Genomic DNA, 15203 nt, shown 5'->3' on the forward strand with positions numbered 1-15203 from the left:
CCTGCCACTCTGTGCTGCTGGGGCCCCGTCCCACTGGGAGAGCCCAGGTCCCTGTGTGCGATGACCCCCAAGGCCAGATGTGCTCAGTTCTACACAGTCCAGACTCCAGCCAACAGCAGGCTTCCACGTGGTCACAGAAGCCGTGATGCCGAGTGACAAAGACCTCATGGAATGGCCTGAGGTCCCAGCTTTGAGTGCCTCCCTCTGACCCCATCTCTGAAAGGCAGCCGGCAGGCTTGGCAGAGAGGACATGAGCCACTGCAGACAGAGGACCAGGACACAGGCTGCAACGAAAACCTGGCGCCATGCACTGAGCCGTGTCCCCCCAAATTGATACTCTAAAGCCCTAACCCCCGCGGGACTGCATTTGGAGGGTAAACGAGTTCGTGAGACTGGGGTCCTAATCCCCTAGGGCTGGTGCCTTAGAAGAAGAGGAAGAGGTACAAGAAAGCCCTTCTCTGCTACGTGAAGACACAGAGAGAAGGTGGCTGGCAGCAGGCAGGACTCAGTTTCTCACTGGAACTGACCGGGCTGGCGCTCTGTTCTCGGACTTCACTGCCTTCAGAACTGGGAGAAAAGAGAGGCCTGTTGTGTGAGCCCCACGGTCTGTGTTATCTTGATACCGTGGCCCGAGCTGACCAAGACCCCTGGAGACTCCCTGGTCCTACAGCGTCCACACCCATGTGGGTGTCAGAGTCCGCTGGGGAAACTGTGAAGCACACGGACTCCGTGCCCTGCAGATGTCCTGACCGAGACCCCAAGAGGCCGCCCGCCTCTCTGCTTCCACTCCCGGCCCCGGGTGAACGTGCAGCCTTGGACCGCGCTGGGACCAGTGGTGAGCTCTCCCCACAGAGGGCCCGGGGCAGCCGGTCCTGGAGGCAGAGCTGGTACCCTCCCTGCAGCTAAAGTTTCTTCTTTCTAACGATGGGACCTGGACTAAGTCTCGGATGCCCTCAGTATCTTGAGCCCTGACCTGCCGTCCTCCCAGGGTCCGCCCCAGGAGCTGGGGTGGGCATGAGAAACAACCACGTCGAGTTCCTTCTCCTGCCCTACAGGCTCAACCATTGCCCACCCTCGCCTGCGCTGCTGAGCAGGGCCCTGGGACTTGTGTAGAGCCACGGGTTGCAGCTGAGTGCCATGTGCCATTTCCGGGCATTGCCACCCCCCTTTGCCCCTTTGCCCTCTGCGTGGTCCAGGTGATTCTGCTGCAGGAACACTGGGGCCTCCGTCAGCCCGGTCACCGACGGCTAAATGCAGCCGGCAATCCCAGACCCTAGGGGCAGCCTTATGGGGAAGGCAAGGAGGCTCAGAGCTGATAAGGGATGCGGTCCCCAAGGGCCGGAAGGGGGTCACAGCCTGTGCTGGTCTCCCGCGTGCTGCTCCACGTCTCCTGACGCTGCCCCCCAGGCCCGGCCCCCCTCCCCCACCCTGGCACAGGAGGTCTGTGCACCCCGGACCCGGCCATGGCTCACTCACCGCTGCTGAAGTGCTCCGCCTCCCCCCAGAAGGCCTTGTGCTGCTGAGTGAGCAGCTCCTCTTTCTGCCGCCCGGAGAGCTTCCCCTCGATGGTCAGCAGCTCCAGGCCGTGGGACAGGGCGGCCAGCCGGCATTTGGTCTCCTCCTGGATTTGGAGCTTCAGGGACTCGATCATTTTTGCCATGTGCGCCCGCCCCATGGTTCTCTCCAGGGTGTCCTGGGAAGAGAAACCCCCGGGTCAGCGTCCCGTCCCGCAGCAAGGGTCTGCCAACGGTAACGGGCTCCGTCCGTCCTGGAGTGCCCACTGCCTGCGAGCAGAGTGCAGACCGACCGGCTCTCCCGCCGCGCCTCCCGCGTCTGCTCCTTGGCTGCAGACAGAATCGTCCGTCATGGGGCTGGGGTGAGGCTGACGCGGGGTACCAGGCATAAAGCTCTTGGCACAGAGTGAGAGCACGTCGGGGGGCTGCTCTTCTGGGAAGGGGTTCAGTGCGTGCACATGGCCAAAGAGGGGCCTTCCTTCCAGCCATCCCTCCCCAGTCCCTGGGGCCTTTGGCCTCCACAGCCCTGAAAGGGAAAGGCAAAGGCCCAGCAAAGGTCATAGGAGCCCTTGGCTTTGGAGCCTCAGAGAGCCTGGGACGCAGGGTTGGAAGAGATTTTTGAGGGTGAGACTGACTTCATGGGTGGCTCCCTCAAGGTCAGACTTGAGAACAGCCCCCTGCCCCCTCTGCCCCACCACGGCGTCATGACTCAGGACAGGACTCTTGGAAAAGGCACCTCCCTAGGGCAGGAAATGCTGGCCAGCGGCAGACGGCACCCTCTGGGTCCAGAAGCCTGAGGGCAGCTGCTCACCCTGCAGAATGAGCGTGAGGACCGCGGAAGCGGGACGGGGGGGAGGGGCGCTGCTGTGTGGAGGAGGCCCCGCGTCCCAGAGGGAGGACGCTTCTCCCAGCTGGGCATGGCCCCAGCAGACGCCCGAGTCCGCCTCAGGCCCCGTCTTGTCCTCCACGCTGGCAATCCTGCCTCATCAGACCCCCTCTCTTTCCTTCCCGCCGGGCCCGTCACAGCCGGCTCAGGCCCTGCTCACGTCTGTCCTGCTGTCCCAGCCTCCCACCTGCCCCCGTGCGCTCTGCCCCCGCATGGCAGACAGGGGCCTTTCTGAGAGGCAGACACGGTGCTGTCCTATGGCCCAAACCCTCCAGTCACTGCCTTCAAACCGAGTCTGAACTCCAGGACATGGAGCACAAGGCCCCGAGGACCAGGCCTGGCTTCGTCTCCAGCCTTGTCCACACACCTTCTTGCTCAGGGCCGCCCAGCACACCTGGCTCCCAGCTCTGCCGGGCCTTTGCACCCTCGAGGCCCTCCGCCTGGAGCACCCTCCCTGTTCCTCTCACTCCTCGGCCTGCTAGTCCTTCTCATCCTTGCTGGGCTGGGCTGTGGGGTGCCTTCCCTGATCTCCCCCACGCAACAGCGGGCCCCTCCTCCATGCCCCACGGCCTCATGTGCTCTGTCTTTAAGGGACAGTCCCAAGCTGGACTGAGCCCTTGAAGACAGGGCAGGGGGGGTGTCTGAGCCACCCACGGCCAGGCCTGGGTCTCACTGTTTGCTGAGCGGCACTGGTCTGTGTTCTGACAACGTGTGAACAGGGCAAGGATAAGGATCCCCCAGTTACAGACAAGAATGCTGAGGTTTATTCTGGAAGGCCACATAACTAGCCCAAGGACAGCGGCTTTGAACCTTCCCCGATTAGAAGCACCTGACAGCCGTTGGCAGGTGGCAGGCCCATGACCACTAGGGGACGCAAGAGGATAAGCGCTGGGTGGCCGCGCGCCGGGTGGGAAGGCTCTGCTCAGCGCTCTGCGGGGGACCCAGACAGGGCCACACTGGGGAGGGGTGCGCCCAGACCGCCGGCGGCAGCCACCTCTGAGGTAGCACGAGACCTCCCCAGCTCAGTAGTGACAGCACAACCTCCGGGTTTATATTCAAAGACAGACAGAGTGGAGAGAGGTGAGCACGTGCAGAGGGACATGGGATGGGAGACGAGGGGTCCCCTTGCTCTGAGAGTGTCCCCAACAGCGCCCAGGTTAGAACTGGGCTCCACCTGTCCGAGCTGCAGGCCTTGGGGACAGTGCCTTCCCCGGACCCTGAACTTACGGAGCTGCGGTGAAGATTAAGTTAAAATACGTAAAACCCTCAAAGAGCAGCCAGCACGTAGTAAACGCTCACGAGCGCAAGCTGCTGTTATAATTATCTACAAGCCCCTGGCCTCGCTCTTGACGTGGCTTTTTGTCAGACATCCCAGGAGGATGATTCTCATCACCTCTGAGGTCCTTTCCAGAACCCTGCCAGTTGGATATTCAGTGACGCCATGTGAACATTGTAGCTCCCACTGCCCAGGCCAGAGCGCTCAGACACCGACCCAAGAACTTAGAACCTTCTGGAGTTTATCAGCAACATAACATGAGATACAGAAGCTACATTTTTGGGGGGTACACAGATTGACAGCCCTTTGCGTGCATCACCGTGAGGATTTGCTGATACCCACTTCGCCCGTGGATCTGTGGCCGGTGGTCTAATCACTAACACACCAAGCACTTCCCATGGGCCAGGCTCTGTTCCAAACGCCTTACATATCGTCCGCTCTCTAATATGCTCTTCTGATCCCCACTTACAGAGGATGAAACGGAGTCACAGAGAGGTTAAGTAACCTGCCCAAGGTCAGCTAGCTAACAAGCAGCAAGACTGGTGTGAACTCAGGTTTCCAGCTCGAGTCTGTAATACTGTTTCTATAATAGAACGTGGCCCACAAATCAGTACTCATCAAATGTTGGCTAAGAGAAGGGCATATTGATAACCTGGATAATTCCTTCCCTTCTTTCTATTTGGAAGTTACCAGCTAATACTTGGGCCAAAGTCAGCTAAGGATACTTTTTATTTTCCTACATCAATATCCTGCTGACAGAATAATAATTAAATAAAAAGAAAAAAAGGGGAAAAAATAGTCTTTCTCTTTTGATAAGCATTAATATCAGTAGCCTTATCAAACTGAAATCCAGTTCACAGGGGTTTGGACGGCAAATCCGGAAGCTTGTTGCCCGGGCTCAGTGATGTCATTAGACAGCACAGGAATCCAAGGTGGGTCACTTAGCTGGCCCCCTGCTCATCAGGAATAAAATATCTGCCATGCCTACCTTCCAGCAGGGCCGGGGAGGAAAAGGAGATTGTATGTGTACACAATGAGCAAAAACATCAAGTTCTCAAATAGCTGTTGTACCCGGGGAGTTTGTTAAAATGCATATCCTGAGACTGGTGGGGAGGGCCTGCATTTCTAACAAGCTCTCAGGGGCTGCAGAGGCCGCTGGTCTGTGGACCACACTCTGGTGGTTGTGGAGAAATGGCAGGGCCTGCTCCGTGGATCAAAGCTGCCAAGTCGCTGAGCCAAGGGCAGGGCGGCCGCTGCAGGTTTCTGAGCTGGGTGCTCAGGTGGGTGCACAGGTCTGAAATGGAACTCATGAGTATCCAAGGGGAAATGGGTGCATGGTGTGCACAGCAGGGCAAGGCCCAAATCACAGCTGAGAAACCCCATGGTGATTAGGGCATTATGAGTCCCTGAGCACTTCCCCAGGTCCTGTCTGCAGAAACTCCTTGGACCACTCTTTCATAAATAGAGTAATTAAAGCTCAGGGGGGTTAAGTAACTGGTTCAAGATCACACAGCCTCAAGTGGCTGAGCCTAGGTTCAAAGTCAGATTTTTGGATTCCTCTATGCCAGTGGGTTGCATCTCCAACTATATATCAGAATTGTTTGGGGAGCTTTAAAACCAGCAATACCAGGGGCTTCACTGTAGACCAATCAGACTGGATCTCTGGGCATGAGGTCTGGGCATGGTCATTTTATGAAAGCTCCTCAGGTGATCCATGGAGCCGTCAGGAGAGTAAAGGAAGCTCCATCCACACAAGTGGGTGTCAACTATGACTACTCATTGTGGTCACCTAGAGCTCTAAAAACCCCAGACTCATTAAGTCAGAGTCTCTGGGGTGGGGCCCCACCTGGGACCCCAGCGTCAGTACTTTTTAAAGCTCCCCAGATGATTTCAATGTGCCGCCAAGATTGAGAGTCAATGCTCTATGGGGCCACAGTGCAAAGCTGGTCAGCATCTCCTCTTAAGGAATTGGTGGGTGGGTGGATGGACGGATGGAAAGAGGGATGGAAGGATGGATGGCAAGATGGATGGACAGACGGATGGATGGATGGAAAGATAGATGGATGGATGAATGGATGGATGGATGGATGGATGGTTGGATGGTTGGATGGATGGATGGATGGTTGGATGGTTGGATGGTTGGATGGATGGATGGATGGATGGTTGGATGGTTGGATGGATGGATGGATGGATGGTTGGATGGATGGTTGGATGGTTGGATGGATGGATGGATGGTTGGATGGATGGATTCACTGCTTTTCTCTGGGCTCTATACCCCCATCTACAATTTAAAGGTGTTCGACTTGATCTCTATGGCGCATCAAGCTTCTGGATTCCACATCCCTAGTATGAGTATCTTCAGGTTCCTTCCCCGCCCCCTTCAGCATACCAGAGCCTGCAAATCCTGAGAATCACGCAATAACCCTTCGGCTGCAATCATTCTTTCTGTGAGTGTCATCATGAGCTGTTGGACTTTGGAGCTGGAACACTTAAATTGGTCCATAAGAAAGTGCTGGATGTTTTCCATCTGTTTCCAGAAAGCTTCCATCTGTGAAATGAGAATGAAAAGCAAGAGGTGGGTGTAGAAAACTTATTTAAAAAAGTTACAAAGCTAGACGGTTCATGCTTGAGAATTACAATTCATTCCTTATCACACACTGAGATTCTAAACACTTCTGCAATTGGGAATGAGTTTATCTTGGCAATAATCGAGTTCTATAGAGAGGTTCCTCCTTGGTGTATTGTAGGTGCCAGTCAGTTTCAAGATGGCTTTTCAGCAAACACCAATGCTCTGCTGATAAGGAAGGCAGGCACAATGAGATCACCCAGTGTAAACAGCTTAAAGACTCTTAAACAGGCCATGATTGCTGCCTGGGGAGTGTGTGAAATTTGCCAGTGTGATCCTGGAAGCTTCCATATCTCCAAAAGGGATTAACCGTGTTCTGGAAATAAAAGCACGAATGGCCATTTACATTTCAGTTATTGCTCTAAAAGTACAGAAGAGCAATATGGCAGAGACAGTGCTGACCATGAAAACATTCTGCTTTAAAATCGTTTTCCTCTGGGGGCCTGGGTGGCTCAGTTGTTAAGCATCTGCCTTTGGCTCAGGTCATGGTCCGAGGGCCCTGGGATGGAGCCCCACAACGGGCTCCCTGCTCCTCGGGAAGCCTGCTTCTCCCTCTCCCACTCCCCCTTCTCGTGTTCCTTCTCTTGCTGTGTCTCTCTCTGTCAAATAAATAAATAAGATCTTTGAAAAATAAAAAATAAATAAAATAAAATAGTTTTCCTCACCCCCCATCTTATCAGGAGGAGAGGTGGGAATCACCGAGTGGCTGAGAATGTCAAGGCTCATCCAGCCTCCCAGAGCTCCAAGAACCGGGATACTAGCAGTCATAACCACCTCCCTTTCCAGCATGCAGGTAGGTGCCAGGCTCTGTGCCTCACCCATTTTGTGTCCAGGTAAAATGTCTATATAGGCCCAGCTGCAGGAACAGCCTCAGAAAGTTAGGTCACCAGTCATAGGTCACAGAGCTGGGAGGCAGGGGCAGAGTTGGGGCAGATCCCCTGAACTCCCCAAGCTGTGGCTTTTCTCCATCGTGGCTCGGCCTCTCCAACTTCTAAATTCGTCTGGGCACCTCTTGCTGCACAGGGCATGGGCATGGGAGGGGTTGGGGCTGAGCAGCACCAGAAGCCTGCCCTGACCTTGTGGCACGGGCGGAAAGGTGGAGACAAATGCAACCTGAAACACTGAGTCATTCAGACCAGCCACATCCCAGGGGCTGCGCACGGCCGAGAGGAAGCCCACACCAGGGTGGGCAGGCCCTTTGTGCCCTCAGGGATCTGTGTCCCAGCCGGGCAGCAGCCCATCCATCAAACCTCTGGCCTCCCTCCTGCTCCCGGCCCCCCACCAGTTGCCCTCCCTCCTGACTGCTCTAAGAGGACGTGACTATCACCTGTGACACCTGCTCACCTCCAAATAGAGTTGGATGTCCAGCCAGCATTGCTGCTTCTCCGCCAGCCCCAGAGAGCTGGGATACCCACTCTGTTCTTAAAAACTCTTGATTCCCTTGGCGTCCGTGACATGATTTTCTCCCGGTCCCTCAGAGTCCATACTCTGCCTTCTTGTCTCAATTCTCCTTGGCCCCCCCTCTTTAAATGCTGGCAGGATCCCAGACTGGGCACCAGGTGCCTTTCCCTACCCTTTCTATACACACCCTAGGCCAGGGCGTCTCCACTGCTGAAGGTCACCATACGTCCGAGAATCCTGGGCATACTACGAATCATCTGCCTGAAATACGCAGATGTGGACGCACGGGTCCACTGCTTTGGGGAGCCCGTGGACCCAGGAATCAAGGCTGAGCACCCTCCCTCTGCCACTCATGCCATGAGCATCCTCGCTCCCCATGTCTTCTGACCCAAGCTTAGTGGAGGCTCTCCATCTTCGGGCATCTCCACCTCAAGATGTCAAGTCAGGACTCACCAGCTCCTCTCCCAACTTGCTTCTCGTTCTGGGATCCTTATTTCCATAGAACTAATCCTTTACACCCTCTTCTCTTCCAAACCTCATTTTCTGCTACCCTATCAGCTCTCCCACTTTTTCTTACCCCTCTATTCCTATCGCAACTGCCTTCATGAACTTTTCCTACTGCCCTAGCCCCAGAGCGCATACCTATCCTCCACTGAGCGGCCCGAGCTGTCCTTCTAAGACAGAAAAGGATCCAGCTGCCTTCTGCTGCCAAACTGCAGTGACTCCCACCTCCTTGGCACAAGATGAAAACCCTCAGGCCAGATCTCTGGCTTTCTCTGGCTCTGCTTCTCCTCAGTCCTCCCTGGCTCCCTTCTTTGCCTGCCCACAGGCCAGCATCCACCCACACTTCTCCCAAAAGGCCTCTCGATGGGTCTTTTCTTCTACGAAGATTTTCCTAACCCTAGGATAAAACGGATTCCTCTCTCCACTGCGCCTCCACCTTCTAGTGTTTTCATCTGTCACAACGCTTGTAAGCTATAAAGTCCAAATCTGCTCACCTGTCAGTCTCCCTACTAGGCTAGCCTGTGCATCTCTGGCAAGGCCAGGTCCAAGGGCATTCTGAATCCCCAGTGTGCAGCACAGTGCTTGGGTGCCAAAAAAAAAAAAAAAAAAAAAAACCTGTTTAATACCTAATATAGGAACAGGGGGTAGTGGAATGGAAATGCAAAAAAGGGGTATTTGAAGGAAGCCACCCTCTTTGGAATTTAAAGCAGGTATTTATGAGTGATGCCTGGGGTCGAAAAGTTAGCAGCTAGCGTCTGCTCTAATCCACAGGGCGGGAATGACATATAGGGTTAGAGCAAACTTTGCTTTGAATGACAAAAAGATCAATCTAAAATTTAAACAAGGGGGATTCATTTAAAAAAAAAAAACAAACCCTGTAAATCTTCGCCCCTTCATTATACCTTCTCTATCACTTACTTTCCGAAACTGGATCACTGGCTTTGGGGCAGAACACATCAGGGATTTCAAGTCTTAAACATGCTTCTAGGTGCCATCTCTTTAATCTTGCTAATTTAACTGCCCCAGAAACCAAGGTTTTTATAAGGAAAAAGAAAAAAAAAATCCATCACATACATTGTCTATTAGCTGCTCAGAGTATTCTCGCTCCTTCTTTTCCACATCTGCCAGAGTGATGTATTCAGAATCACCAGCCCCCAACAATTCCGTGTTTGACAGTTTGACCTGAAGTCCCTTTTCTAATTCCTCCAAGTCCTGGGGAAAACAGAAAAAAGTGGGGGTGGTGGTGGGAATAAACAAAGGAAAAATCTAATATATCTTAAATTCTAGAAAAGAAATGCTTTCATCTTTCACCACATTATCACAAAATATTTCTTAACCATAATTAGCTGCTCTGGCATTGTCCTACTTAAGTCTGATGATAGAAATCTATCTTTCTCATTAGACATAGAGTCCCAAGAATACTGGATTCTTTTCTTCTATATTGCTCCCTCCCTCCCCTTGAAAAAAAAAATAGAACATACTTTAAAAAATGGTGAATTAGTCTCTTTCATTTCTTACGAAGTCTTGGAAAATGCCGTGACTTCAGGGGGTTGCGAGGGAATGCTTCTTCCCCACTCCTCTGGTTTCCGTGGGGAAGGATTAGTCACTACAACCCAGGGAGGGCGGGACGTGATGTGATTGGTGGGTTCAACAGCAGGAAGTGGCGCCCTTAGCTTGTCCAGCCTCTTCCTCTTTGGCATGCGCCGTTCATGGGGAGGCCATGGCTGTGGGGTGTGCTCGGCTCAGGGTGCGCCGGGCAGCGAAGGGCCTGCCGCAGAGGTGGTGGGCGTGGTCAACACCGAGGCAGGCGATCTGGCGAACTCTGGGATCCAGAGTGCGGAAGCTGAGTCCTCCAAGCTGGCCTCTCCGTAGTGAAGCCCACTTTTCCGTGCGCGTGTCCCTGACCCTTTGTTATCAGTTCAGAATGGGGGAAGGACGGGTACCCTCTGTAGGGAGTCCCTCTGGCCCCGAGGTGGAGGCTGGGAGGAGCCCTGTCTTCTCCAGAACGGTGCTGGGAGGCCTGGAATCCGCCCCGGCGCGCCCCCAGCTTCACTAGGGAAAACGATGCCCATAAAAACTGCTTCTGCGCGTCCCAGCCGAGGCCGTGCGTGCGTCGGGCCCTCGCGGGGTCGCTTCGACAGAGCAGGGCTGGCTCCTCCCAGCTGAGGAGCCCGGTACTCGGGGAGCTGGGGTGTTTCCTCCGGAGTCTCCTCGCGGTGGCAGGAAGTGGCGCGCTGGGCTGGTCCCGCAGCCCCACCGACCCCAGATGCCCACTCCTCCAACTGCGCGCGTCCCCGTCACGCCGCTTCTCTCCCAAGAGCAGCTGCGGGTTCTGGGCACCGCTTGTCCCCTTCTGGAAGTCCGGGGCCATCGTGAGCAAGCACCACCACCACTGTGGTTAACACGCCCTATAGGTGCCGGCGGTGGAGTCAGATCCCGGGTCTGCAGACGGCAAAGCTCTTACTCTTGCCCTAGAACCCCACTTCATTATTATGTGTGGAATGTCCAGTATCACCATGATCATCATTATTTATTCACTGGGGAGTCACTGAAACTCAGTGAGCCTCAGTTTCCTCTGCTGTAAACAAAAATAATAATAATGGCCACTCACAGGGCTGCTGTGAAGATGGAATAAAATCATGCGTGAAATGCACTGTAATACGTGTGCATTGCCTGATGAGGACAATCCTGGTAGCAGTGGTCCTGAGGATGGTGCTGGTGACGGAGATGATGCACCGCCTCCTTCCTGGGGTGCAGTAATTCATCCTTCCCCATGAGATCCAGAGGAATGGGGGAGAAACATGCTCTCCCAATCCCCCACATCTCATGGGGCGGTGATGGGGAAGATGGCGGTGGCGGTGGTGATGATGAGGATGATGAGGAAGATGCTGGTGGTGGTGAGGATGAGGAAGATGGTTGTTGTGGTTGTCAGGAAGATGTGCGCAGCTATCATGATTCAGGGTCTAACTATTACTTTGCTAGGTGCTTCATACACACTTCTCTTAGCCCTTCCATGATCCCACAGGACGGGAATCACTATCCCATGGCACAGGAGGAACCTGGGATTCTGAGAGTTTGTGAAAGAAAGAACCAGGGTATCAACCTCCACCAGTCAGACTCCAAGACCTGGCTCGTTTCACTGCACATAAAGCAACATAAACTCCATATAAAAGCCTGAGAGGAGTAGAATGCACCATAGTATAAACAGTTAAAACCAATAAATTAATTAGGTATTTAAAAATACCCAACCTAGGGGCGCCTGGTTGGCGCAGTCTGTTGGGTGTCCGACTCTTGATTTTGGCTCAGGTCATGGTCTCAGGGGTGTGGGATTGAGCCCCACATTGGGCTTCACGCCCAGCAGGGAATCTGCTTCTCCCTCTACCCCTCCCTGCCTGCTTGAGCTCTCTCTCTCTCTCAAATCAATAAATAAAAACTTAACAACAACAGCAACAAAAACCTAGGAGTGCCTGGTTGGTGCAGTCGGTTCAGTGTCTCACTCTTTTTTTTTTTTTTTTTTTTTTTTTAAGATTTTCTATATTTATTTGACAGAGAGAGACACAGCGATAGAGGGAAAACAAGCAGGGGGAGTAGGAGAGGGAGAAGCAGGCTTCCCGCTGAGCAGGGAGCCCGATGCGGGGCTCAATCCCAGGACCCTGGGATCACGACCTGCGCCGAAGGCAGACGCTTAACAACTGAGCCACCCAGGCGCGCCTGGGTGTCTCACTCTTGATTTCAGCTTAAGTCATGATCTCAGGGTCCTGGGATTGAGTCCTGCATCAGGCTCTGTGCTCAGCATGGAGTCTGCTTGGGAATCTCTCTCCCTGTCCCACTGCCCCTCCCCCTGCTCTCTCTCTCTCCCTCTCTCTCAAATAAATATCTTAAAAAATAAGTAAATAAAAATACCCAACCTTGTTCAGAAGATAACAGTAACAGTGGTTCTGAGTAGCAGGTATGACCAATATTCTTCTCGTTTTCCTGCTTTCAATATTTTTCAAATTTTAATAATACCTATGGTCATTTTTGTATTTGTACACATTTTTACATAATTGCATTGTGTTCAAAAGCATACATTGTAATAAATTATTCTTACACGTGAAAAAAATAGTTTCTTATGATATTATGTTTTATATATCGTGATAAGCTATTTTTAAGTAACCTTGAAATATAGATTGAAGACTTACATTTTCTTGCTTTGAAAGAATCCTCTGGTATAATTCATCATCAGACTTCTTTTTAGGAAGAAGATCAAGGAGGCACATTTTTAAAATCTGAATAAACATCTATTGCCAAGAAGGGAAACATAATGAAGAGAAAGGCTTAGAAATGGTATCTCCCTCTCTATCTCTCCCTCTCTCCCTTTCTTCTCTCTCTCTCTCTCTTCACACACACATACTTTCTGCTAGGGGGAAATACCTCAGGTTATAAATCATGACAATAGCCTATAATGGACTGTATTTTCATAAAGCTTCTCAGAAAAAATGCTTCACTTCTTTTGCTTTTCATTCATTTATTCAAGAAATGTTCAATAGGTGCCTACTCTTGCCAGTCCTTCTGCATTTCCCCATACAAGTCAAGAAAACATAAAAGGCAAAGAGGTGTTGCTTCTCTGTGGGAAGAATCAGAGGCACAGTTGTTTGGAACTGGGATGTATAAAGTCATCCACTCCGGCCTCCTGTCACGATGGATGGAGGTGTCCTCTACACCAGAGAGGGTCCTCTCGTAAGTGGGGACACCCAGGACCGTCCAAGGGTGCTGTCTCCACACCTACCATTCACCTGCTGTAGGACATCTGGGTGTTTCCAGTTTGGGGCTATTGCGAATAAAACTAGTAAGAACATCCACGTACGGGTTTCTGTGTGAACATAAGATTCTCTGGGGTTAAATGCACCAGAGTGCAATTGCGGGGTTTTGTGAGAAACTGCCTGTTTTTCAGTCTGGCACTCAGCATTCCCACCAGCAATGCGTGCGGGATCCAGTTTCTTCCCATCCTTGCCAGCATCTGGTGATGTCACCATTTGTTATTTTGGCCAACCTGATAGGTGTGTAGTCATATCTCATTTTTTAAATATATCTCATTGTTTTAATTTGCACTTCTGTAATGGCTAATGCTGTTGAGCATCTTTTATCTGATTTTGTGTGTGTGTGTTTACCTGTCGACTGCATATCCTTTTTGGTGAAATGTCTGTTCATGGTTTTTGCCCTTTTTCTAATTGGATTGTTTACTTCTATGGAGGTTTGAGTGTTCTTTATATGTTTTAGGTGCGAGTCCCCTGTCGATACGTGATTTGCGAATACTTCTCTTTCCCCCATCCTCTTTAACAGGGTCTTTTGCAGAGCACAAGTTTATAATTCTGATGAGGTTCAATTTATTAGTTTTCCCTTGTGTGGGTCACACTTTCAGTGTTAAGTCTAAGAAAGAACTCTTTGCTTAGTTCTAGATCCTAAAGATTTTCTCCTGTTTTTTGTTGTTTTTTTCTAGAGGGCCACACAGCAAACGTTCCTGGGTTTGTGGGCCATACTATCACTTTTGCAACCATCGGATTTTGCTGTTCCAGCATTGAGGCAGCCGTGGGCAATAGGGACAAGAACAGGCATGGCTGGATTGGCCCAAGGGCCACAGTTTGCAACCCTTGTTTTAAGGTTTGTTGAACACCGTTCTATGCCAAGCTAATATGTATATTATTCCATTTGGTTTTTATAGCATGCAGGACATTGGTACAATCTTCCCCATTTTACAGACAAGGAACTCTTCGGCTGGGAAATCTGGATAACTGGCTTCATGTCACAAGGGACAGCCATGAGGGACAGAACCTAGAACTTTCTACCAACCTTCCTTATGCTTGTCAGTGCTAACGAGCTCTGGGAACACAATGTCTTCTTGGCTTTCTACCCACTGAAGTCGAGGCCACGTAAGGTGACGTTCTTTTCTCAAGATGTTGGTCTCAAACCCACTTTCGTTTTGACCCCAGACTGAATCCGTGATGTGCACTGTCTTGTCTCCTTTCAATTCAAAAAAATTTTAATTTGGAAAAATTACAGAGACAGAGTCAGAGGAAGGTGCCAAACCAGTACAGAGTCCCGTGGGTTCTGTCGCCTGGGCGATACGTGGCGTCACTGTGGGACAATATCAAACCCCAAACTGACATTGACTTCGGTCCGATGCAGTCACTAAAGACTTCACTCCGTTTCCACTCATTGTCACACGTATTTGTGTGTGTGTGTGTGTTGTCTATGCAACTTTACTCCAAGTACGGATTCATGCAATCACCACCACAATCAAGACAGAGAATGTTTCAGCACCAAGAGAATCCCCTAGGCCGAATGATCCCTCTGTTGGCAACCCCCCAACACACACATCCCCTGATCTCTGCTGTTCTCGCTGCCATTCTGCTTTTAACACTGTCAAATGCAGCTTCTGTCTACCTCCTGACAAGGCAAGTGCCAGTTTCTCCCCCAAGGACCACCAGGGAGCTCTGAGCTCCTGGCCTGCATGACGGTCACATCTGCTCTGAGTCACTTTTTTTAAAAATTTGTTAGTGACACAGAGTGGACACACAGCGTTAGGGCAGTTTCCGCTGCACAATACAGTGACCCCGCAGCTTCGGTCTGAGTCACTTCTGAACTGACCTGTGTGGACGGATCTCTCCCAGAGAAACGGAACTTGAGGTCTCCCTGAGTGCTGGCGCAGTTCCCCAGGTCCCGCACACAACAAAGATACGCACCGCAGGGAGGGAAAGGCCACGGGTGGAGAGCGGTCCCCCAGGGCGGTGTCAGCGTCCGTGGGCACATTTCTGTGGAGCGCCTACTGTATGCAGGCACACAGAGACCTTGTGCTCAGACCTCACTTGGGTTCTGTGTCTGCCATTCACCAGCTGTGTGATTTGGGGCAACTGACCCGACCTCTCTGAGTCTCAGGTTCCTCGTGAGTGAAAAACAACAGTAAGGCTTCCTTGAGATCAGGCATTTAGAGGGCTTAGCCTAGCAGAGTTTTCGTGC

The 15203-nt window shown here is 51.9% G+C and overlaps 1 protein-coding gene across 5 annotated transcripts in view; it reads right to left on the bottom strand.

Annotated features, from left to right (window-relative positions):
* Positions 1-15203, bottom strand: part of EVC (EvC ciliary complex subunit 1) — a 62591-nt gene that overhangs the window by 29097 nt on the left and 18291 nt on the right. For all 5 annotated transcript variants that reach the window (XM_078068367.1, XM_078068366.1, XM_078068369.1 and 2 more), the window contains exons 6-9: positions 12389-12487; positions 9282-9419; positions 6066-6224; positions 1477-1693 (exon numbers count right to left, since the gene is read on the bottom strand). In XM_078068367.1, coding sequence (XP_077924493.1) covers positions 1477-1693; positions 6066-6224; positions 9282-9419; positions 12389-12487 — 613 coding nt within the window. The remainder of the gene's footprint in view (positions 1-1476; positions 1694-6065; positions 6225-9281; positions 9420-12388; positions 12488-15203) is intronic.

The sequence above is a fragment of the Halichoerus grypus genome, chromosome 3 (genome assembly GCF_964656455.1).
Source record: "Halichoerus grypus chromosome 3, mHalGry1.hap1.1, whole genome shotgun sequence".
Classification (NCBI taxonomy): Eukaryota; Metazoa; Chordata; class Mammalia; order Carnivora; family Phocidae; genus Halichoerus; species Halichoerus grypus.